This window comes from Protomyctophum bolini (genome assembly GCF_963924005.1).
Source record: "Protomyctophum bolini genome assembly, chromosome: 3".
NCBI lineage: Eukaryota > Metazoa > Chordata > Actinopteri > Myctophiformes > Myctophidae > Protomyctophum > Protomyctophum bolini.
The window spans coordinates 44,192,839-44,218,701 of NC_137864.1; the positions used below are offsets into that span (position 1 = coordinate 44,192,839).

General features: G+C 44.7%; 4 protein-coding genes across 5 annotated transcripts in view; 3 read left to right on the forward strand and 1 right to left on the reverse strand.

Moving 5' to 3' along the window:
- Nucleotides 1–11,908, forward strand: part of gatb (glutamyl-tRNA(Gln) amidotransferase, subunit B) — a 34,810-nt gene extending 22,902 nt beyond the window's left edge. The window contains exons 9-14 of one of the 2 annotated variants that reach the window (XM_080756685.1): nucleotides 1,559–1,751; nucleotides 4,306–4,439; nucleotides 7,792–7,870; nucleotides 8,033–8,167; nucleotides 10,480–10,994; nucleotides 11,382–11,908. In XM_080756685.1, the coding sequence (XP_080612811.1) occupies nucleotides 1,559–1,751; nucleotides 4,306–4,439; nucleotides 7,792–7,870; nucleotides 8,033–8,167; nucleotides 10,480–10,605 (667 nt within the window). In that variant the 3' untranslated portion in view covers nucleotides 10,606–10,994; nucleotides 11,382–11,908. The remainder of the gene's footprint in view (nucleotides 1–1,558; nucleotides 1,752–4,305; nucleotides 4,440–7,791; nucleotides 7,871–8,032; nucleotides 8,168–10,479; nucleotides 10,995–11,381) is intronic. The other variant, XM_080756686.1, reaches the window with a different exon arrangement.
- Nucleotides 11,909–13,004: 1,096 nt separating this feature from the next.
- On the forward strand, nucleotides 13,005–14,024 carry LOC308312460 (nucleoporin NUP35-like; the record flags this gene model as incomplete). The annotated part of the gene is made up of 1 exon (XM_080759067.1): nucleotides 13,005–14,024. One exon carries the CDS (start codon nucleotides 13,005–13,007, stop codon nucleotides 14,022–14,024), a length of 1,020 nt encoding a protein of 339 aa, XP_080615193.1.
- A 178-nt stretch (nucleotides 14,025–14,202) lies between these two features.
- LOC308312461 (coiled-coil domain-containing protein 124-like) lies at nucleotides 14,203–14,871 on the forward strand (the record flags this gene model as incomplete). The annotated part of the gene is made up of 1 exon (XM_080759068.1): nucleotides 14,203–14,871. One exon carries the CDS (start codon nucleotides 14,203–14,205, stop codon nucleotides 14,869–14,871), a length of 669 nt encoding a protein of 222 aa, XP_080615194.1.
- Nucleotides 14,872–16,105: 1,234 nt separating this feature from the next.
- LOC308312463 (bifunctional UDP-N-acetylglucosamine 2-epimerase/N-acetylmannosamine kinase-like) lies at nucleotides 16,106–25,485 on the reverse strand (the record flags this gene model as incomplete). The annotated part of the gene is made up of 4 exons (XM_080759070.1): nucleotides 16,106–16,207; nucleotides 16,296–17,588; nucleotides 19,697–19,762; nucleotides 25,399–25,485. 4 exons carry the CDS (start codon nucleotides 25,483–25,485, stop codon nucleotides 16,106–16,108), a joined length of 1,548 nt encoding a protein of 515 aa, XP_080615196.1.
- Between the last annotated feature and the right edge of the window lie 378 nt (nucleotides 25,486–25,863).

A 25,863-nucleotide genomic window follows, 5' to 3' on the forward strand; every position in this document is an offset into this window, starting at 1 on the left:
AACGTGAACTGGAAAAGCTCCATTGAATCCAAATGAGTGACTGTCTTACTGTAGCACTGGTAGCAGCACTAAGAGAAGACTTCATTAAATGAGTGACTGTCTTACTGTAGCACTGGTAGCAGCCCCAAGAGAAGACTGTCTTACTGTAGCACTGGTAGCAGCCCCAAGAGAAGACTGTCTTACTGTAGCACTGGTAGCAGCACTAAGAGAAGACTTCATTATCGGTCTCGTGTTATCACCTGCTCAGTCATATTATTATATCTTGCATTGCCATAAAATCCTGTAGATGTGTGTGTGCATGCATGCATGTTCACGGCAGTGCAATTTAGTAGGGATCCAGTTTACACATTTGCTGCATGTGCTTTTACTGTAGATTGGCCGTAGTATGATCAAGTAGACTCTACGTGACTTTAACTTTTTGTGTTTTTTGAGTGGTGCAACCACTCCTACAACCAGTAATGTCCGTGTACCTGTGCCTATGAGCACGAGTATGTTACTTTTCATACCAGTAGGGGGCGCCAGAAACAGAGAGAGGGGTAGTGCTGTGTCTCTAATGAGAGAGAGAGAGAGAGAGAGAGGGGGGGGGGGGAATTGCACCACTCAGTTCACACGTGTGTGATTTTTTTATTAACACTCTACTAGTCACGTTGTGAGCTTGTACTGTAGATTAGCTATTTTAACTGTATTCAAAAATGTTTTTCAAAATCGTAAAAAAAGGCAAAGTAGTTTAGGGATAAGGAGTTTAGCATGGACGAAGATAGAGCACGTAGTGCTTTGTATCTGTTGATTATTGTGTTATTTATATATTGTATAGACGAATCCACAGAGGGGTGCCCTGGGCGCGGCCATTACTGAGGTGTAATCCATGGAGCAGGTGCTCCGTAGGCCAAGTGTAGCTAATCAGTGCTGCTGCACTTAATGGTACACCTCAGTAATGGCCGCACCCAGGAAACCCTCTGTGAATTGGTCTATACAGGACCACAAGCACTTTTTTGTGCTATCCTTTAAGCCTTAATGTCTGACTGTACCCTCGTGCCTTTCACATTTCTGACTAACAAAGTATTCAATCAATCAAATTCTTATTTTCCCTCCTCCCTCTCTCCCAATCTTCCGCCGTAGTCTGAAATCCCACCTCTTCAGACTCCATCTTAGCCCGTGGCACTTGCCCTAGCCTCGATGACCTTACAGGCGTATGCAAAGGCTAAACTCATTTAGATAGCATTATATGTAGACATAGCATTCAGGGCTAGAGGGGCTGGATGGTAACCGCAAGGTTGCCAGTTCGAACCCGGGCTCCCCCAGAGTTGGTGTCGAAGTGTCCTTGAGCAAAGACACTGAACCCCTAATTGCTTCTGATGTGCAGGTTGGTGCCTTGCATGGTTTCCGCCGCCATCGGTGTATGAATGTGTGTGTTGAATGGGTGAATGTAATGCACAATCTATGTAAAGCGCCTTGGATAAAGGCGCTATTTACCATTCACCATTTTACCATGTGCTGTTCTTGCTTGTCATAAATCGCTCTGCTGCTAAAGTGCCTAAATTGTACATTGTCCCTCCAGGTTCATGCCGGAGCCCAACCTCCCTCCGCTGACGGTGTACGACGACGAGGCGTCTCTGCCCGCCGGCGTGGCGCCCGGCCAGGCCGTGCTGGTGGAGCGTCTCCGCCAGCGTCTGCCCGAGCTGCCCAGCGTCCAGAGGGACCGGCTGCTGCACACCTACGGCATCCTGCCGGAGCACGGCTTCACCCTGCTGGTGATGAGACCTCTTATCCTCCTTTATGCAGACCGCGGCCATCTTACCATATAAGTTAACCCATTTTGGGCGGCAACCCCTTTTGGTGTTTTAAACATTATGTTATAGTTTAGCTATTGAAAAATACCATATCTACAAGCTCATAGCGCGCCACCGAGTGGCGTGCTATGAGCTTGTAGGTCTGCTATTTTTTTTTTATCGTGAAAATGTGGCGCAAATCTTTTAATATATATTTCAGAGAGAACATTTTTAACTAAAATATTTGCTTCTGGGGGGGTCCCTGGACCAACATATTTTGAGATGGGGGTCCGTGGCCCAATAGAGATAATTCTGAGGGTCCTTGACATGAAAAAGGTTGAGCACCATTGACACATAGAAACATTTTAAAGTTTTAAAGTAAAATGTTTTGATTTAGAAGCCTTTTTTTTATCGACCTCAGTCCAAAATGGGTTAATGGCAAGGTGCTATACCTACGTACTGTAGGTGCAACTTCCCATTGGCAGCCCATTCATCCAGACAGAAAAGTCCTCTCTGATTGTATTACCCGTCGTCAAACTCACCAACATTGCAGCTGTGCGAAAAGCTTGAATTATTCTCTTTCTAAGTGTTGCAGTTTGGATGTGCTCGTCGACAGCCCTGCGTAGCACCTGTTTTGAATTTGCACATAATGCAGGAGGCAGCAGGACATTGCTTTACTGAAAACGAATGACTCGATGTTTATTCCCTTTTTCAAATTTTACACCGAAAAATAGGAGATGAGCGAAAAATATTGGGTAAATACAAGAATCAGACGTACACATTATACAACAAATGAAACAAAAACGAGACGAAAAAGTTAATACAGTAAGGTGGCCTAAGGTTTAGAGGAGCACCCTTGTTGCCGAAAGGTTGCCGGTTCGATTCCCCGGACGGGCAGGATTGGCATACAAAAACTATTTCCATTTAGCCCCCTCAGGTATACAGATTTGTTTTTTACTATTTTCAGCAATGAGATCATACTTCTTTGTGGGTAGTTCTTGTTGAGCTGGTCATTTTTAAAGTAGCTCTTAAGTAAAAAAAAAAAATGGGCACCCCTATTGCAAAATAGCAGAAAGGCTAAACTTTAGCCTTTCTGCTATTTTGCAATATTTTTTGAATATTAACCGAAAGGGAGCAAAAGAGAGAGGGAGGCTGACAATGAAAGACACACCGAGCGAGAGCGAGAGAGAGAGACCAAGAGAGCACTGTTAACCCATTCTGACCGGGCACCCATTTTGGTGTTAGCATCATGTTATGCTTTACCTATTGAAAAATAGCAGATCTACAAGCTCATATCGCGCCACCGAGTGGCGCGATACGAGCTTGTAGGTCTGCTATTTTTGAAAAATTCGAAGAACGACTGACATTTTTAGAATCTGATCTCAGGTCAGAATGGGTTCATCAGACCAGTGTGTGTCCAGTGGAAACCTCGTATGAATCTGATCTCAGGTCAGAATGGGTTAAATCCCCCATTGTTCATTTTAGTCAGAGTGAACAAATGGAACCGAATGGACCCGGAGGATTTTTGCTCTGAGAGGTGATTTGCCATTGTGTGCGTGCGTCTGTGCGTGCGCACGTTTGTGTCACGGTGATTACTGTCTTAAAGGAGTAGTTCACCCTTAAAATGACTTATTTTCTATCAATTACACACCTCGTGAAGCCTTTCATTTCAATTCATGGATATTTTTAACCTGACGCTGCCAGATCCAAAAAGCTTGCTACACAAATTTGTTTCACAGCTTATTTGGATCTGGGATCGCGGAAGCAAATTCGATGACGGGGCTGTTCCTTTTTTTCAAGATACATGGTAGATGATTGGATGGGAGCGTCTGTCTATCACCGTGTGGGCGTGCAAACACAACCAATCATATCGACGTGTCTATATACCGTCACATCAGCATCCCGCCTTTAGCTCACGCTGATTGGTTCGGTACGAAGCAGATCTGACTCAGGGCTCAACTCCGTCAGAGATCCCAGATGAGTGTTGTGTTGGGGAATATGTTTCCGCAATACCGCCCTCATCTGGCAGCGTCAGGTTAGGATATTTTCTGTTTTTTATCACATTTCTGAGCCAATAATTTGATGACTGGCGTAGACTCAAAGAGTCTCCTACTGAGTCTATTGATCTGGTCATCACATTCTTGGCTCAGGAATGCGACAAAATCTCCATGAGAGGAAATATTCAACTTGAGCATTTAGGCTTTGAATCAATTATCCTAAAAATGGTGTGAATACCTTTGCAAGGCGCTGTTTGTGTCACTGATGGAATGCCCAAGCCTGTGTGATTTGTGGTCCAGAGGGGTGGGTACTGGGTGCTGGGCGAAAACACAGTGGTGGATCTTATTGGTTCACTGACCTAATCTACAAATATTAGGCTCTTGGCTTACTTATGATTCTTGATGACTATTTCTATGTATTTGATGTATTACCATGTGTTGTTCCTGCTTACTGTAAATCGCTCTGGATGAAGAGCGTCTGCTAAATTGTAAATTGAAGATGATATTGATGATGATGATCATGGTGTGTTGTGCCCCAGAATGAAGACGGGCTGATGGACTACTTTGAGGCGGTTGTCAAGCAGACCAGTAGGGCGCCAAGGAAGGTGGTTGGCTTTGTAACCAATGAGCTGCTCAGTCTCCTCAAACAGCACGACCTGAGTGGCAGCCAGAGGTCAGACGCACACACACACACACACACACACACACACACACACACACACACACACGCACACACACACACGTGTGCACTCACTCACACATTTGTATTACCGGTACTACACTTGTGAGATGACATTAACATATCTTAATTAAGCCATTAAGACCCAAGACCCAATCAGTAGTTCACTACAGCTTAAAGAAGTTAAAAAAAAAGATCAAAATTAGCAGCTGTGCGTGAGCTTGTATATCTGCTATTCTTGAGCCAGGGGGAGGCAGTATAGAGACCAAGATTACAGCCTGCTTTTTTGTGAGGGTACCACTATACCTACCCTAGGGGACACGCAGAGAACATGCAAACTCCACACGGACATCTTTTATAAGCATCAAACCATTTCTTGTGGCGGTCTCGTGACGAGTCAGTCGGTCCAGGGAAATTGTCTTCACAATGTCTTCTATATTTCTCAAATTCTACTACACTTGTATACGCACGCAATACACATAATGAAGCCTCTTTAAAGTCTTGATAAAGATATATTTTTCCCCCTGCTGTTGGGTAAGAATAAATAGTGGGGAGACCATGCAGGGAGATTCCTATCTACTGTACTGTATTATATATCTGATCCAGACACAGACAGATTCCTATCTACTGTAGGTATATCTGATCCAGACACGGAGGCCTCCCACAGACAGCAGAGCTCATCCAAGCCATCCCTTCCACCCCGGCATCCGTTACGTATCTGTCAAGCGTGCTGTAGACGTACTGTGATGCCAAATATCACACAGCCAGCTCCTCTCAACATCAATGATGTTGTTTCTGTCAGGCACAAAACCTCTATAATCTCCATATCGTTGCTGTCGTCGGGCAGAAGCCTCCTTTTTTAATGTTTTTTTTGCACAGCTGATGCCATTTAACCCATTTAGACCTGGGGACGATTCCACAAATGTCTTCTAAATACTGACAGTTTTCTGAAAAACCCTATTTTTCTAGATCAGTGCGTGATTCTCAAACCATTTCATGTCAAGGACCTCCAAAAATATATGTAATTGGCCGCCGACCCCCATCTGAAAATATGTTGTTACAGGGACCCCCCCCCCCCCAGAAGCAAAGATTGGAGTTAAATAGCAGACCTACAAGCTCGTAGCACTGCACTCGGTGCCGCGATATGAGCTTGTAGATCTGCTATTTTTCAATAGCTAAAGTATAACATAATGCTTAAAACACCAAAAGGGGTTCCCGCCCAAAATGGGTTAAAGGTTTCGTGACATTCATTTAGATTCATTTTTATTTTTAACGTTTTTCTTTTAGGTTTTCATGACCTCAATTACACCCACACAACCTGAACGTTGAATATTCAGTGGATTTTCTGTGGTTTGGCCGTTTGGGGCTTTCTCTGTGTGTTCTGAAGCCTTTTGAGCTGCAATGAAAACAGGCAAAATCCCTCGACAGTGACATCTGCTAACAAATTGTTATGTCAGAAAACCCAGACCACAGAAATTCTATCTTTCTGTCTCATTTTGAGCTTGTAGATCTGCTACTTTAGCCGACAAAGACCAACTATAATTCATCTTATGGTTTTTTTCACTGTCTTCTTTTATACAAGATCACAATGCATCGCACTGCGACCTGTCGTGAGCTTGTAGATCGGCTACATTCACCTAATTTTGCATAAATGTTCACCTATTTTGACATGCCCAGAAGCCAGAATAGGTATTCTAGGGTTAAAGAGCTTAATTAAAATGAAGACAAAGCAACGTTTGATAGTAGTGTCCCTAGGACAGAATCATTTGGGAATTGAAATGGTTGTCCGTGGACTAATGAAACTCTTTCGAAAAGCCCTGCTCTCTGCAGGACCAATAGCTATGTGATCATGCAGAAAATGAGTTTCCAGGTCTTTAACCCATTTTGACCTGAGATCAGATTCTAAAAATGTCTTCTATATCCTGACAGTTTTCTGAAAAAGCTATGTTTCTATGTCAGTCGTTCTTCGATTTAAAAAAAATAGCAGACCTACAAACTCGTAGCGCGCCACTCTGTGGCGCGCTATGAGCTTGTAGATCTGCTATTTTTCAATAGCTAAAGCGTAACATAATGCTAACACCAAAAGTGGTTCCCCGCCCAAAATGGCTTAAAAAATAAAGTCCCACAGCATGGCATAAAGCAGCCAGGCCCCAACATGGACAGAAGTCCAAAGAGTTGAACAAACAGAATGAAGAAGTAATTTTATAAGACTCTGTGAAGACAGACGGATGCCTTGAGCTTCCGTTTATCTCTCGTTCCAGACAGCAGTGGCTGAAGCCTTCGCCATGTGTAAACAACATTATAGATGCATCATGCATCTTTCAGGGGAAGGAGAAGATGATGGAAAAGAGTTGAGTAGAGGGAAAAACTGCAAGTTCTGTCGCAGTATCGACACTTCCTCTTGTCACGGCAAAAGTGCCCGGTTTTCTGTGTTCAAAATGGTTCGACTTAAAAGAAGTAAACTGATCAGAAAGCAGGAGGCAATGATTCACCCTGAATGTCATTCCTTTTGCCTGTATTAACCACCAAACCTCATGAACCCCATTATCCCTATTCTGGGGCAAACGGTAGCAGATTTACAAGCTCACAACATGTTGGAATGTGCAACATTACTGAATGTGTAATAAGTAAGTAATAGGTCAGAGTGGCTTATTGTCGGCATCAACCAGAACGCGTGAGTTTATCCCTGTTTCAATGCGATAGACCCCTGAGGTGGAGCGTAACACCCCCAGTGGAATAGTATGAGAGTGGCGACACTATAGCGCTGACTCCCATTGTAACAATGGAATGCGGAAGAGCTCATTCTATCTCAATGGGATAGTTCCAATGTTTAACTATAGCCCATACATAGGCACCCGCTTTGCGGCGAGATCAAAGTGTGTCGCCACTCTCTTGCTTTTCCACTGGGGTAACTCCTACCAGCACTTATCGCATGACTAGCCGTGTTACTCAAAAGGCGCCAGAGTGGCAGAGTTGGCCGTGCCCGGGATTTGAATCCATGACCTTGTAGTCCAAATGCAAAAGCTCTACCGACTGAGCTGCCGGGCCACCTCTCCATTCTCTAAAAACTAAAAAACTAAACTAAAAGATTGAACCTTTTCTGAGGCCAAGGCCTCGAGGCACAGGAAGAGTTGTGAAATTTTCACTTCAAATCTTCACAATAGAAACGTTAGCGTTCAGGTTAGGAGCATTATCTGCGTCCTCATAGCACACTAATCCCACCGCCACTCGCCCTGTTCATGCTACTTAATCCAACCTTGTGCTTTTGTTAGGCACTATTGATTAGAAGAAGGAAGCAAGTCTATTAAGAGTGATTATAGTTATCTTGCGTCTTATTCCCTTCCAGCCGTGTGTCTCCCTCGGCCCTGGCAGAGCTTCTGCAACTCCAGGAAACAGGACTTATCTCCTCCATTGCTGCCAGGCAGGTCAGTCAGTCAACATACACACAGGCACGCAGGAATGCATGCGATATCGATATAAAACGCAAAAAAATAATAAAATCTCCCTTATCTGCGTGGCACTCTGGCGCCTTAATTCTGAAAGATTTGGCGGCACCAGACGTGTTAATTCCACGCGTGTGTCTTCAGGTTCTCCAGGAGATGTGGAGGTGTCCAGAGAAGACGGCCCAGCAGGTGGTGCAGGAGCTGGACCTGGGTCTGGTCAACGACAGCGCCCAGCTGCACAGCATCTGTCAGAGGGTGGTGGACTCCCACCCTGAGGAGGTGAGCACTGAGCACGTTTAGTATGTCCCGATACTGTATCGCTACCGGAAAAGTATCGGTATCGGCCCTTATTTGTCATACCGGGTCATATCGCTATCGGCGAATATGCCAGTCTAACCACGGATCTGACACAGGGGTAAAAGGTTGACACTATGTATGTACCGGTAGGTAAATAAAATGTTTGCTTTGGAGTTGCCCAAACTTTTTGAGTGAGGAGTCTGTTATAAACACAACACGAGATATATACAGTAGCTAGATGGCTACAGTATAGACACAACACTGGTATCAGTATTCAGTATCGGCTAACACAGAAATTGCGGGATCGGATCGGGAAAAAAGAAAGTGCATCGGGACATCCCTAGTTTTTATTCATAGTCTTTTGAATAACATTTAGTTTGAACTTTTTAGTCCTATTTCAGTCACATGAAATGCTTTAGTGTTAGTCTAGTTCATTTACTCGCCCTGTGAGGCCTTGAATTCAGGGAGAATTTTTGTTTGTCGCATTTCCTCCACACCTGCAGCCAATGATGAATTGAAAATGAACGAAAATACTTGATGAAATGAAGAAAATAGTTGGACTTGTTTTGGATGGACTGGAATACGTGACACTTGCATTATACTGTGAGAGCTGTGTGGGAGTTTATGAAGTCATCATTTAGCTGTTATTTTTATTTTGGTCTCACCGTTTGGTCTGGTCTCCCTGTTCATCATTCGTCTTCAATTCATCATGCATATTCTCTTCATTTCTGGACTCTTTCATTTTCATTCACGGTGAAGCAATGTGACTTCAAACTAAAACATCTGTGTTCAAGGCTCTATGTATTCAACTAGTTAGAGAAAATTAGCGAAATTAGTGGCAAATCTGAAGAGAAAAAAAATCTTCACAAATGTGTTCATAAAGGTGTCTACTATAACATATACATTTGTTCCACCCCAACACCCTTGGGAAACTTTGTGACATCTGCTGAAAGTTGGGGTACCATTAACAATAAGGCAAAATTCCCCAAATTTCATTATGCTTTAAGTAGCATGTCAAACTAGGGGCTTTTCATGATGCTGAATCCATTCCAAGCATTATTAAACATGAGAGTAAATAATCTAGGAGAAAGAATCACACCTGTGTGAAGTGAGGGGCACTCTTATCATCATGCATCATCCATTCATTGTCAATAGGAATTTAATCTTTGTGTAGGACAAAAATAGGTGATTTTGCTCGTCTATATATGACGTAAATTCTCCATTCATTGTCAACGGGAATTTAATGTCTATAAAAGAATATAGGAGGGGCTATATCCCTCAATAAAAAGGTATTTGGGGTATAAAATATAAATTTAAAAACATTATTCATTGAACAGTGTTCTTACCTCTGCATGCAGGTACCTACAGTACAGTACAGTACAGTAGACACACATGCAGCCAAACATGGCTTCTATTACAGTGGTTCTCAAAGTGTCGTCCGGGGACCCCCAGGGGTCCTTGAAAGGAGTTCCAGGGGGTCCCCGAAAGGAACCAAAGGGAGCTTCACAGGTCTGTAACTCTGAGAGTTTTCAAATGGAACCAAATTTACCTTTGCAGGTCTGTAACTTGGAGCATGTACAAATGGAACCAAATTGACCTTCACAGGTCTGTAACTCGGAGTGTGTACATATGGAATCAAATTGACCTTCACAGGTCTGTAACTCGGAGTGTGTACATATGGAATCAAATTGACCTTCACAGGTCTGTAACTCGGAGTGTGTACAAATGGAATCAAATTGACCTTCACAGGTCTGTAACTCGGAGCATGTACAAATGGAATCAAATTGACCTTTACAGGTCTGTAACTCGGAGCATGTACAAATGGAACCAAATTTACCTTCACAGGTCTGTAACTCGGAGCATGTACAAATGGAACCAAATTGACCTTTACAGGTCTGTAACTCGGGAGTGTGTACAAATGGACATTTGTACACACTATAACTCTGAGTTATACAGGTCTACTCTGTACTCTCTATCCGAATGCACACCCAAGACCCTTTTGGGGGTCCTTCATATGAAAAGGTTTGCAGGTGTCTACCTCAAAGAGTGTTTACAAATGGAACCAATTGGTTCCATTTGTACATATGGGTACATAATGAGTTATATGGGTCTGTACTCTAGCCGAATGCTCACCCAACAAGACCCTTTGGGTCCTTCATATGAAGTGGTTTTGAGAACCACAGTTCGATTGAGTCAGTGGAACAGTTGCACGTGACATGACTAAGCGGACTAGAACCACTGCGGACTGTCCTCTGTGTAGGTCCACATGACTAAACGCACTGTCCTCTGTGTAGGTCCAGCTCATCAGGACAGGCAACAAGAAGGTTCTGAACAAGCTGATGGGTTTGGTCCAAAGGGAGACCAAAGGCCGAGCCGACCCCGTCCTGCTGCGCTCCATCCTGGAGGAGAAGACCTCCTGAACAAGAGCCGACCCACCACCATGAACCCTTCTGACCCACATTGACCAGCCCATCATCTTCATCATCATCATCATCAGACAGAGAGGTTGGACTTTGTGGAATGTTCTACACAGCATTGACTATTTTATTTTATTTTATTTTATTTTATTTATTTATTATTCTCCTCCTGTCATGTCTGATGTGCAATATTAGGCCACGGACCCTCATTTGGTACGATTTCTATCGCTGGGACCTCCAATCTACACGGTAACAAAAGAGTGTACAAATAGAACCAAATGGACTCATACACTCTCAGAGTTACATACAGTACGTAACTATAACTCCTCTGGACAGAGGGGGAAAATAATAGGTAGTTAAACAACTAGTAGACTAGTACAGTGGTTCCCAAAGTGGGGTCCGGGGACCCCCAGGGGTACCTGAGGGAGTTCCAGGGGGGACCCATCTATTTTGTTCATAAAGTGCTAAAGTGTTTAAAGCAGTGGTTCCCAAACTTTTTCATGTCAAGGACCCCCAAATTGACACTACTTAGCCCGTGGACCCCCATTTGAAAAGATATGCCAGGGACCCCCATAAGAGAAGACGTACACATTTAGACGTCTACATTTAGACGTACACATTTAGCGTCTACATTTAGACGTCTGTATACATTTAGACGTCTACATTTAGACGTATACATTTATTTGTTATCCGTGTTGCGAGGATGAGGGGGTACCTGGAAAAATATCTACCCCAAAAGGGGTACCTGGTCCAAAAAAGTTTGGGAACCCCTGGACTAGTAAACTAGTCAACTAGTAAAAATGACTAGAAGTGAATGCCCAACAGCCAAACTGGATGCACCACAGACAATTTGAAGTTGAACTAGACTACATGGCGGTAGACCACACTGTTACAATGTCATCCTACTATAACTGCGGATGTATATACAGTATGTGAGCCGTCAGTCCGACCCACTTCAAACTCGGGCACAGGCATCGTGAGAACCCGAAGGAGTGTGGGCGTGGTGCCCGCCGTCGAATCGGTCAGATGGTCGGAAACCGCCCTTCCGACCGACATTCCCATATATAGGCATTTATGGGTATCTGATCAGAACCGCCAAACCGACCGATCGCATCCATTGATGACACCGGGGTTTCCATATATTGGCAAAATAGGGACAGACAGACAGATTGTATGTAATGTGTTAACACCATGTGTTTAGTGTTTGTGCTGCCATTTGGGTGTATGGAAAAATATATATGTGAATAATTGGTGTACTATGACGTAAAGACAAATCAATAAACATATATGTTTTAAAACAAAATCACAGTTTGAAGTGAGGGACGCTCTTGTCATAATACGTCATCATACATCATCACATTCCAGCCAATCACAATTGGTGTCCTCACTTTTCTGTCCTAATTTTTTCATCCTTTTATCCTCAGCCAATGAAATCATCGCTATGGGGGTACACACAAAGCTGGGCATAGGACGGAACACAGACGGGTACAACGGGTACTAAACGGAACACAGACGGGTACTCTGACAACGGGTGCAACATGCATTGCACCCAAATAAAAGGGAGACAGTGTATGCATTTCTTTTAGTTTGAATAAAGTGTTGGTTTTAGGTCATATAACAGGATCTGGGAATAAGTTGGAGGCAGATCTTCTAAATTCTCTTTTGGCTGTTCACAGTAGTGACTCAAATTGCACAAACATGCAGATCTTTGTGAAGACCCTCACCGGTAAGACCATCACCCTAGAGGTTGAGAATGTGAAGGCCAAAATCCAGGACATGGAAGGCATCCCGCCTGACCAGCAGAGGCTGATCTTTGCTGGCAAGCAACTGGAAGACGGTCGCACCCTTTCTGACTACAGCATCCAGAAAGAATCCACACTTCACCTCGTGCTATCACTATTGACACACTTCACTGCTATTCTGATGTTGATGTTCTCACTTAGATGACACCAGGGACATCCATATACGGGCATAAAAGGGACAAGGACTGACAGACACAGAGATCTTTGTATGTATGCCATTGTGGGCACATCAGTCAGATCTCGCCGAGATATATTTCCGAGTAAAACAAATAAATCATAATAATAAAAATAATAAAATAATAAAATTTTTAAACACGAATGGTTCAAGCCCATAAATTAAGATTTGAGTGCCAACCCTAACGAGCGAACATTTGAACCCTGAATGTTCAGGGACAGCCTTACTTCACACGGGTGTGATTTTTACACTGTCAACTGGCGTCTCTGCAAATAATGTCCTCGTCACCGTGCCGTTACAGTATATATACTGTGTCGTGCAGCGTGACGTCACCAAACAGGTTTGGTTTGTTTTAACCAGGTGAAATAACCCCCAGAATCATTATCTCACTGTAAACTAAGCCACGCAAGTCTACTACGGACGATATGGATATACAGAAACGTGATCGCATAACACGAGGATACTCCGACTCCCCTAATCGCCAGGGCTGTATCTCCCCCAAACCCTGCCTGGGCTCCATCTCCCCTAATCCCCCGTGCTCGCTCTCCCCTACACGTCTGGGCTCTCTCTCCCCTACACGTCTGGGTTCCATCTCCCCTAATCGTTCCAGCTCCCCAAAATCCGGACATGGAGTGCAGTTCCTGCCTGGTTTTCTTATGGGGGACCCGCCCGCCCCGTCTAGCCCCCAACCGCGAGCATTCGGCCGGTCCACAGTCTCCACACCCACCTCGTTACAACAACGCAGAAGCTTTCAGCGCGCCCCTAAGGCGGTCGACCCCAGAGACAGGAGCGGGGCTCCGCCCGTCCGCAGCATCTACGACGACATGACTCCACCTGCACTCGGTGCACACAAGCTGACGTTCCCCTTCCTGTCGAGACACCGGGCATCCTCCTACAGTAGTTCAGTTAGACAGGGAATGTCTCCTGCTCAGCTTGATCCATTCTACAGCCAGGGAGAGGCCCTGAGATCCGATGACCGTTTGGACCCAACCTGGGTCACCGTGTTTGGGTTCACGCCAGAATCGGCAGCCTACATTTTAGAGCAGTTTGCTCAGTTCGGAAGCATCCTTAAACATGCCATGTCCATTGACGGTAACTGGATGCACCTGCACTACCAGTCTGTCCTCCAGGCCAGGAAAGCCCGGTCTAAAGATGGGAAGGTGTTCGGAGAGTCCGTCATGGTAGGAGTTAAGCCCTGCATCGACAAGAGTGTGATGGAGGCTTCAGGATCTGTGTCCCCCTCCTCCGTCAGAAGATCTCCCTCTTCTTTCCCCTCTAACGCTTCTGGCTCCGCTCCTCGTCACAACATGAGGCGGCTCACTGCTGTCGGGGACGAGGTGCCGACATATGGACAGACACCGCAGAACGAAGACAGCATGATCTCCATGGTGATGGCGTACATCTGGTCATGGTTCATGGCAGACAACCATGGCTGCACTGGGTGACATTTTAGTCAGTATGGAATCTGTAAATTAATAATAACAGAATAGGGAAAAATATGACATCACCATGTCATTTAGATACGTCATAGGACTGTCTCAAAAGAGGAGGTTGACAGAGTGCATCTGAAAAAGAACACTATTTTAGCTGAAAACAACACTTTAGCTGAGAAAAGGCTAGAGTATGAGGGCCAAGAAGTTCCAGGGTGAAAACCTCAAGTCGGTCGCAGCCAAAGCCCGCAAGGCCGAGGCGAAGGCGGTGGCCAACGCCCACAAGAAGCAGGAGTTAGAAGACGCCTCGTGGCAGGACGATGACAAGCACGTCCTGAGGAAGGAGCAGAGGATTGGTGACAGGGAGAAGAGGAGGACCGAAGCCTTGGAGAGGAAGAAGGACAACCAGAGACTCCTGGACGAGGAGAGTGCCGGGCTCACGGGGAGAGTGCTACCCTTCTCTCCCGCCAGAGGTAAAGTGACCCAGGCTCAGATCGAGACGCTGCGTGTCGAGCGGCAGCAGGAGACGAGGTCAGAGCCCAAACGGAAAGAGCCAAGCCCCCTGGAACTTCCTCTGGAAGAGAATGTCAACCGCATCGTCCACGACGAGGGCTCGGTGGAGGCCAGGTCGATAGAGGACGCCATCGCTGTCCTCAGCGTGGGTCCCGAAGAGCTCGAACGGCACCCGGAGCGCAGGATGAAAGCGGCCTTCGCCGCCTTTGAGGAGGACAACCTGCCCCGCATTAAGATGGAGAACCCTGGCATGAGGCTGGCACAGCACAAGAACATGCTCAGGAAAGAATGGATGAAATCAGCAGATAACCCCCTCAACCAGTGTTTTGCCAACTACAACACCAAGTGAGCACCAACCCCCCCCCACCTCCACCCAAGCTGCATTTAAAATTATAACAGTCTACCAATATGCACTAATAACACTGTAAAGGTTAAGGTAAAAGAACTGTCCAAGAATGCATTTTGTTTTTGTTTTTTTATTTACCCAAAGTTTCCAAACACCAACCAGGCAGTGCAAGAATATTCAGTGACGGACTGTCCAAAACTCAGGCACATCAAAAATAACAGGCAAAACACTAAAAGAACAGCAACTGGAGGTAACTACTTTAATGGGCGTCGGGCGACACCCTTCCATGAAGGCCCCCAACAGCTCTCTTCCTCAGCTGCTCAATATAGCTTGCCTAGTCTAGACCAAACTAAACAGACTGTCTGCAGGTTCAGTCACCATTTTAAACTAGGACAATCACAGTAATTATATCAATTATCTAAACAAGGCAAACTAAGGCCCATGTTATATACAATTACATCGTTACTTAACCATTTACATTTCATATTTCAGGCACCACTTTACAAACACATTAGGCCTACAATAATTGAAGCTACAATATAAAACCGGAACCAATACCCCTCTCTACAGTAAGCCTACTTGCAAGTCACTTGCAAATACATTATTGGTAGTAGCTGGTTGGTTTTTTTGGGCTTGATTCTAAAGTGTAATGTTTAACCCTGTAACACCCGGATGAATTTCTACTTGCAAAAAAGAGATTTCAACCTTACTACTATACTCCTTTTCACTACTAGGACTTATCAGAGGAAACTATGTCAAAAAAGATATTTTTTTTTTAGTTTTTTGCAAATTATATGCACATTTATAATAAGTATTAAAATAATAATAAATTAATCATTTACATTTGGGGGATATCTTTCACAATAAATTAAACATGTTCTAGACATTCTAATGATCACAAAAAAACATATTAGTTATTTTTACTTACTTTTATCAGGGTTAAAGGTCAAATTTGTGTGAATTTCAGCATGCAAATATCATGACCAATGGCATTGCAATGAACATCAATGATGAAGTTTAGGTGAAAAAAGAACATAAAAAAATTTAATTAAAATATGTTGTGTTATTGCAACGTTGGGTGTTATAGGGGTTAAACCAGTTCCCACATTTCTTCACGTCAAAGAACCCGATTAATATGTAATTGTCCACATGTATCCGTCTGAAAATATGTTGTGCCTATGTTATTAACTGCCATTGTGCTGTGTTTTTCTGAAGTTTAGTCTTGGTGTTGACGAATTTACGCCAGGTCTTTATAGGCTGGAGTTGATGAGCTGATGGCAGGCAGGAGCGTAGATTGGAGACTGGAAACAGGTGAGCCAAGTGATAAATGGAGCCAAGCCTACGCCCACACACACGCCCACACATAACACAGACACTGACAAGACAGAGACAGACAAGAATAACACAGCCCTGCCTGGGACTGTGACATTGGGGCGCATTGGGTCCGTGGCCGCGGGGGGGAAGCATAAGGACTTCCGCAGGGTCTCGTCCAGATCGATGCGCCGCAGGAACCCCAGGATGCGTTCCACCGCGTGTCCGTCGCCGTAGATCATAGAGCAGGCGTAGTTCTTTCCAAATTGCTGTTTCAGTGCGCTGTAGATCTCACCGCGGGTGTCGGCGTCTCTCAGGTGCAGAACGTTCTGACCCGTCTCTCTGCCGGTCTGTCTGGTGCCCAGGTTGACGACGGGCGTTCCGAAGGCTCCCGCCTCTCTGACGCCACAGCTGCTGTTTCCGATCACGCAGCCGACGCCGGACACCAGCTGGACGAAATCATTGAACGGCACGTGCTTCACCACCTTGAAGTTAGTGTGGCTCTCGATGCCCTTCTCCCTGATCAGACGCACCATATCCTTACTGCCGGCATCTACGTTGGGGTACAGAAGGAGCGTCTTCTTGTTGAAGGACCTCAGAGCGTCCAACATCAAACCATAGAGCTTTATGGAGTTCGGGATGTCCGTGGTCACGGGATGCAGCAGTGCTACTACGTAGTCGCGTGTCTGAACCTCGTCTCCCAGGTGGCGTTTGATGGTGCCCGCGAGGACGCCTTGGTCAAGCGCCAAGAGCAGCTTGTCGTAGGAGGGGCATCCGGCCATCAGGACGTGCGAGGGGTCCTCGCACATCGCGACGAGTCGCCGCTTGGCGGTGTCCGTGCAACAGGCGTGGTAGTGGGCCAGCTTGCTGACGGCGTGGCGGATGGAGTCGTCGATGGTGCCGCTGACCTCTCCTCCCTCCAGATGCAGTATCCTGACGTTCATTAGAGCGGCGGCGATCGCCAACGCCAACACGTCGAAGCGGTCCCCGTGGACGATCAGGACGTCCGGCCGGAGCCTCTGCAGGAGGTCGGGCAGCTTGACCAGGGCCAGTCCCACGCTCTGCAGGAGGTCGGGCAGCTTGACCAGGGCCAGTCCCACGCTCTGCAGGAGGTCGGGCAGCTTGACCAGGGCCAGTCCCACGCTCTCCGCCATGGACGCCTCCCCCTCCCCCCGCACGATGGTGTGCAGCCTGGCGTCGACGGCAAAACCGTCCCGCTCGATCATGCGTAGCGTGTATCCGTAGTCATCGATGAGGTGGGACCCCGTGACCACCACCTGCAGCTCAAACGCGTCCGGCTCCGATTTGATCCCAAGCATTATTGGGGCCAGTTTGGAATAGTCGGCCCGGTTGGAGGTAGCCACGCACACCTTGACATGCCTTTTCATGTGGGCCGCCTGGCATGGCCTCTGTGACATAAACATAATCACTTGGATCACCGCAAACCTTGAGCAGACCTCTTAATATATATTTAATGTTTAATGTTTTGAGGACTAAAACCAGTAAGACGCGCAAACGCGGGAAGCGAACGCAGCTCGTACATATTTAAGTTAAGTTATTTTTAAGTTAAGTTTTTAACTTAGCCATACATAACCATATAAGGAGTCTCCAAAGCAGCTATACGTCCAAATATGGAGTGTGTTGCATCAATCACAAACAAATCACTCAGCTCCATATATGGGCACAAAGGTGGGACACACAGACAGACAGTTCTTGCATATTGTAAGAAAAGAAGACGCATCGATGGGCTGAACGGAGATGATGTGGACGGTCACGGGAGAAGTAATCTCAATAATATTATGTGGCAATAATGTAAATTCTAGTCATAGAAATTACCTACTGTATAGAGCAGAATTAACCAGCCGATTATTTATGTATAATTTTTCCCTCCCAAACAATTCTTCTGTTCTTCAACTTCCCTCTTGTGATAAATACATGCAAATATGTTTGTTTCAGGATTTCTATGTAGTACCATGGTGTGCTTTATTACCTTGATACCGCCCAAGCCTATAGTCCCTTCACCCTGGTGGTACTTATGCCTGATTTATTCTGTACTTGGTTCGTCGTGTAGCGCCTCGAAAACAGCTTATCTATAGGATCAGCTCGTAGACCGACCAATTTGCTATGCGTGACACGATGCAGGTATACATCAGTGCACGAGTGCAGCTATAGGATGAAGTTTGACAGTCAAGCGTTATGACTGAAGGGAGTCGCACAAAGCACACCTTCATATTGTGACACTTATCATGTTTCAAAAGGAGAAATTGAGATGAAACACAGGCTGTTTCTGATCTCCTGGTTGAAATTATTGTTGACACGGAGGCCATATGAGAGAGATCACGCACATCCCCAGAGCTATAACTTTCTGATAGATGATATGATGGGATGTCTGATGAAACTTTTCATCAGGCGTGTGTGTGCGTGTGTGTGCGTGTGTGTGCGTGTGTGTGTGTGTGTGTGTGTGTGTGTGTGTGTGTGTGCGCACGCACGCACATGCACACATTACTGTACTTGTGAGGACCTTAATGTCCAAAAGTATAATAGAATATGAAGAATAGACATGAGTACCATTTTCTTGGTACAAATATTCAAGTTAGGGTTAGGATTAGTTATAGAGGATAGTCTTAGGGGTTAGGGTTAGATGTATGCCCGTTTTATATACTGAGTTGTGTGCACTGGCACTGGAAAATAGCCGATCTACAAGTTCACATTGCAAGTTGTCCATGCCCTCAGTTCTGTGTCAACTACGAAATTAGGGCTTTCATTTTGGTAGGATAGCGGGTGACGCTGGACCAAAATACTGTTAAGGGACAGAGGAAGCTCCTATATTCGTAATTTTCGGGCAGCGGCTGAATTGCGGGCGCGCGCGTGTGTGCGTGTGTGTTAGATGGTCACCAGTCCAGTGGCATATAAGTTGAGCGTACAGGCTGATCAAAGCACTGCATTGTGGGGTCTGAAATTGGACTTGGGTTGGCCATGGACAGCTTCTGTCCTGTCTATCTGGTCTCCTTTCAGGCTCCATGTTTTGAATGATTCATAAAGTGTGAGAATGATGATAGTGTGTGTGTGTGTGTGTGTGTGTGTGTGTGTGTGTGGGTGTGTGTGTGTGTGTGTGGGTGTGTGTGTGTGCGTGCGTGTGTGTGGGTGAGGGTGAGGGTGTGTGTGTGTGTGTGTGTGTGGGTGTGTGTGTGTGTGCGTGCGTGTGTGTGGGTGAGGGTGTGCGCCCGTGTGTGTGTGTGTGTGTGTGTGTGTGTGTGTGCGTGCGTGCGTGCGTGCGTGTGGGTGTGTCTATGCCCTCGGGACAAGACAAAATATTTCCCTGACTGAGATGTTTCTGGAGTTATTCGTTTCTGTCGACGTGACTTCTGAAGTTTGGTGAACTATTCCTTCCTCTTCTCAGTAGATTTGCACCTCTTTTCTCGACCCCACCAACCCCCTGCCCCCCCCGAAAACGGATAAATTTGCTCATCTCTTCAAAAAGCCTTGCCAGAGAAAATGGTCAAAGGCCTCCACTCACCTGCGTCATGAACATATTCATCAAGCACACGGACGCCGGGGCGAAATTGCATTTGGCGCTGATAGTCTGATATTACACAACAATATATTCTATTACACAATGTTCCTGTTCGTTCCTCTAGCACCAAAGCCATGCAGGACACGGCTGAATGGCAGCCAAGGCCATCTTTTACTTAGAGAGAAGTAGTTGCTATGAAGGCCTGTTGCTATGGAGGAGGCCCTCTCTCTCTCTCACTGAGAGCATGGACGGCTGCATGCTGTCCACTAGGTGGAGCCCATGTGTCTCGCTTCTCTCTCTCATAGCGTCTGCAGTGGTGGGAAAATTATGCCAATGTTGTACTTATACTGTAAGTAAAAGTATCAATACTGCAATGTAGATTGTAATGTATACTCTGTATACTCCTGTATTCTAAATGTACTCGAGTGAAAGTACAAAAGTGTCGGGATCAAAATGTATTTAAAGTATACCAAGAGTACTCACTATGCAGAATGTCCCATTTCAAGTTTTCAAATGTATACAAATCTTTTGAAAATAGCCTATCTACAAGTTCACAATGAGTCGCGATGCGACGCATTGTGAGCTTGTAGATTTTCAAATAGCGGAAAATGCATATAGGGCTGAAGCGCTTAGTGTATGTTTTGTACTAATAATCAAAATCTACAATGTAACTAAAGTTTTCAAATAAATGTAGTGAAGTAAAGGTACAATATTTGCCTCCGAGATGTAGTGGAGTAGAGGAAGTAGGAAATACTCAAGTAAAGTACAAATACCTCAACATTGTACTTGTACAGTGCTAAAGTAAATACTTTAGTAAATAAATACTGTACACCACGTGAATCCTTAGAAAAACAGCCTAGGGACATTTAGTGGATCCCTATTTTCTCCTTCTTCTTTTTTTAACCTGTTCTGAAAGTCAGTGTCTCACTCATTGGCAATGTGCTGTCTGTTAAGATACAGAACAAAGACGGTGTTTAGGTTCACAGAAACTCATCTATTGGTTTGTTTTTGTTGAGAGATCTCAACGTCGTCATTTGGCAAATTCGCACACTGGCAGGCTCTCAAAAGGTGACGAGTCATAATCTAATTTTCATTCCCTTTTTTTGTGTTTAACTTACTACTTAATTGTCTCTGTCTTTTGTTACCTTGTACTGTTTTTATTGTGCAGTTAAAATAAAAACGAAACTTTGGTAAACTGAGCAATGCTGTTAAACAATGAACATTTCATTCATGAATGAACATATCTGATATGTTAGGCAGTGGTACCTTTATGCGTACACATATTGATGACATTATAATAATGCATCATTTCATGCAAGTGAAACCTCGAACACAATATTTGATTAGTACCAATTATATTAATATAATAGTACCTAAATAATACCTTTCCCTTTTCAGGAAATGGAAAAACGAACACCGTGTTCCAGTTCCAATTTTGTCTGCCCAGGCCATTCCTTTGTTTCATCACTTCCAATGTAACTGTATTCTGTCTCAGTTCTCTGTCCTGATTGGATAAAAGTGGTATCCTGACATGAAAACGATGAGGAACCAGGTTGGTTCAATGGTTGGTTGTCATACAGCTGTGCTGTGATCTGTCAGGTGTAGCTGCCATAGGATGTTATGCTGCTAACATTGGTTTTACTGTCATGACTGCTCACTTCAATTATTAAAAAAAATAAGAATTAATGCAAACTAAATTAATACAACGCTAACAACAAAAAAAGGTTGAAAAGGCCAGTTCATAATCAAACAGATTAAATGCATGCCAATATGTCTCGACCTCAAGGCCTCCTTTGGCCATTAGGCTACTTAACCCATTCTGACCGGGCACCCATTTTGGTGTTAGCATCATGTTATGCTTTAGCTATTTTTGAAAAATCGAAGAACGACTGACATTTTTTAGAATCTGATCTCAGGTCAGAATGGGTTCATCAGACCAGTGTGCATGTGTCCAGTGGAAACCTCGTATGAATCTGATCTCAGGTCAGAATGGGTTAACGGTCAAAGCAATAATTTCTGGTTTTAGCATTTTATGACTTGATGTCCTGGCTGAGGAACATGGAACATCGCAAATTATTTTCACATTTAAAATCCTCTGCTCTGAAAGTGTATTCTCTCTCTCTCTCTCTCTCTCTCTCCCTCCGTCTGTCTGTCTGTTTCTCTCTCTCTCACACACACACACACACACACACACACACACACACATTTCACACGAGAGGGCGATACACGTCAATATGGAGAGATTGACACGCATATGAGACGTTTTTTTTTTTACAATTTAGGCATTTAGCAGACGCTCTTGATCTAGTTATGTAGAAAATAAGAACGTAACAGTGGAGTATCTATGTCAACTATACATACTATTATTATATATTATACAATATGCATATGTACTATAAAGTGCTATGACACATAATATGCAATTCTAGTGCTGTCTACGTAACAAGCTATAAGTCTGTCTAAAATACTATCTAAGTCTACATAAAGTGCTATCTAAGGGGCTAGGCTATAGGGCAAGTGCTACAGGTGGATGCTGAAGAGGTGGGTTTTCAGACTACGGTGGAAGATTTTAGGGAAACAAGATCAAATGCAAGCTGTGCCAGCAACAACAACAATACACACACAACACATTTGCATCCAGCAGGCATAGCATTTCTAAAGAGACTTAATTCACAGCTGTCTAGCATCACTGTGAAGTTAGGTCTCATGCAGGTCACGATGAAACCACAACGCTATTCACGAGGATGGATAAATGTACTGGAATACATGGTCCTGTGACCTGTCCCATAATACTGGAACTGAAAAGGTCTATCTGGAGACTATATTAGCGGAACTCCACAAAATCTTAAAGGGATGTTAAACCTTCCTTTTACTCAGTCTACTCAGGCCTTTGTGAGCACCCCAAACAGTAACACCACAGTGCTTAATCTACTTGATTCAGTGTTCATATATACTTCATATAAAGCCATTATTGTAACTTCAAACTCCATTTTAGCCATGCTAGATTAATTGAAAACACACGTCCCATGGTTCCAGGGGCAGTCCATCAGGGGGAGCTGGGGGTATATAGGCCCGGGACTCCAGGGGCCCGGGACTCCAGGGGCCCGGGCCTTCCAGCTGCCATGTGATCACCATCACAGTCACAGACCTCTACTTGGTCGTACTTTGCAAAGCCCTGCCTCTTGGCATGAGCAGCATGGCCCATTCAACACATTACCTCAGGGTGCTACGAATGTTAATCTGCTAGGCATGTAACGATTCACTAAACTAACGTTATGATTCGTATCATGATTCACCGTTCACGATACGATTTTGTGCACACGCTTATTAACAAGAGCGCCCCTCACTTCACACAGGTGTGATTTATCTCCCCTCCCCCCCCCCCCTGAGATTTATCACATTTTTTATTTAACTGCATTGCAAAAGTAGCATTACTTTTTTGACAGTGCATAATTGCTTTCCTTTTTTTTTATATATATATTTTTTATCCCACGATTTTGTAACCCATTTTTCACCCCTGTGTCAATCATCTAATGTGATCCTGGGCTCTACACATAATTGCTTTCCTTGATGTATTAATGAGCATCGACGGCCATCACCTGGGCACAGTCAGACACACACAGCTCCCCTCTACAGTGCCCGCATGGATTAAACACAAGCTTTTCGTCAAAGTTCATATATTTACGAAATGAAAACCATGCACACTTTGGAAGTGGCTTGTGGCTCACGCTGGTAAAATCATTATATGTCACGATCCTCTGACTTGTTGTGTTCCTGACTGTGTTCCTTGTTTCAAATGGGTTTTACTTCACTTTTGTGTACCTTTTATTTGGAAGTAATCTAGTGTATTGGTTTCCTGCTGTTGCTACTGTTGCCTGTCTTGTCTAACCAGTCCTGTGATTTGCCAGTGTTTTCCACCTGTGTCCTCTTTAGTCCCCTAGCTAGCCTATCCCAGTGTTGATTGTCAGTTGTGTTCACCGGTTGTGTCCAGTTATAGTCCTTGTCTGTTTACAGTATGCCCTTGTGTTTTGTATTCAGATCCCCTAGTTTTACCAGTATAGTATTATCCTTTGTTCTCCTCGTGTTCTGACTGCCTACCAGTATTTTGACCTCTGCCTGGCTGACGGCTGTACCTTGGACTTTGGTTGCTGCATGCTGCCTACTCCTCTTGGTTGGTGAAATACATACTTTAATTTGAACTGGGCTACCTCTGCCTCTCATCTTGCACTTGGGTCCTATACCGTCTTGACTTGAACCGTGACAATATACTGTAGGAAGGGGAGTGCCTGATAAAAATAATACGTATTAATTTATGAAAAGGAGATAAGAGGTTTCTGCCTGACAGCAGCCAAATGTAGGAGTCAATGCCTATATATAGATGTACTGCCAGCTAGCTGAGGCAATCAGCGTCATGAAAAGATTGGTGCCCGTTTTTGATTTGAAGTATACTTTGATTGCTCATTATTCCGAGGGAAAATGTCACATTATAATAAACTGATGATGCATTATTTTCATTTCATTACAAACAACCATGCACACAAAATGTGTGATTGTAAATGTAGCTAAATAATCCCCTTCTGCAAGATCCAATCTGTTAGTCTATATATCATTGTTTTACATTAATCCTTTATTTAAATAATTATAATAGAATAATTAATTTAGATTTCCATCAGGAGTTGAGTGTGAGTGTGTGCATGTGTGTGTGTGTGCGCGGTGTATGGTGTACTGCATAGTGTGTAGTTTGTGGTGAATGTATAATTCATGGTATATGCTTTAATGCTTTCCATTGACTGACACACTGACCCTTCGGCCTTCACGCCTGGAGTTGTTTCAAACACGAAGTTGGGTGTGTGAGTTGAGTTCACAAAGTTTTCTGCTGAGTGACTGTCTGAGCATGCATCTGATCTCCCTTTACATCCACATATTGTGCGCTACCGCTGCTTGTGTCGCCTACAGCGCACACACATTCCCATTAACCCGTGCTGTGAGTCTGTTAGAATTCTTGATCAGAGGCAGAGTAAGAGTGGCTGTAGGCTGCCTCGATATCTCTGTATGAATAGCACCCTCCGTGCGTTGCAGCCAACAGAGACTGGAATACAGATGAGATGTGGATAAACCCACTAACACTCCCCCACATGCAGGATCATTTGTGCCCTCCCTGTTGTCAGCCACAGCTGCTCTGGTGGCTTCACTCTCTGGCCTGCCATTTGTCTTTCCTTGTCAGTCATGCTTCTTGTATCTTCTTCTTGTTTACAAGAAGACATCCCTCTCCATTTAACCATCGTGTGCCTGTCTCACACCTCTCCCAGTCTCACCCCTCTCCTAGTAGTCCGGCAGCCGGGGGTGTGGAGTGGGACATTTTTGGTATGTTTTTTTTTTTTATTGGTCTAGAATATTGTCTATATACTGTACAACATACAGTCAGTATTTAGTAATTTTTTTATGTGACCATACCAATGACATCTTATATAAGGCAAGGTTCATGGTTCTGAATGCTGTTGCTCCCAGTGTTCTGCTGTGGCTGTTTTGTGCTGCCAGGGATTTTATTTCAGTGTTTTCCAACATCAATCAACTGCTAAATCAGAGAGAAAGCAGCACAGTAGCACCATCGCCACCTGCTGTGCTGTGAATAACATACATCAGCAACAGCAGCGCTGGCCTGTCCAACCCCCGAGCCTGGCTCAGTAACAGTCAGTGTAGGTAACAGTCATGCCATGCATCCCGAGGGGCGCCGACTCCATGTTGGAGTCGGTGCCCTCATCAATGACGCTCATTCCCAGCAGGCACACCATGGAGTCACCTGGAGCACCCGCCACTTAGGGGCCCCTGGAGCACCCGCCACTTAAGGGCCCATGAAGTCCAACAAACTTGACCCCTGGCAAACGAACGAGCAGTGATCTGTCTGTCTATCTGAGCTAACCTTGCAAACCGCTGCATAGTTCAGCACCAAGGTTCTTGTGTACACTGCTAGTGGGCTACCGTATAACCCCATACATTGTTGTTGATTGTGTTCCACCTTGTGAAATATTGTAATCACTCATAATCAAAGTAAATTGAGCTCAGATTGCCCACATTTGGGCATCACTATATGATGATGTGATCGGCGATACATTAAACTTCAAATTGTTAGATCTGACCAGCTGGCCTCAGAGTTATTCCGTCTATAAGGC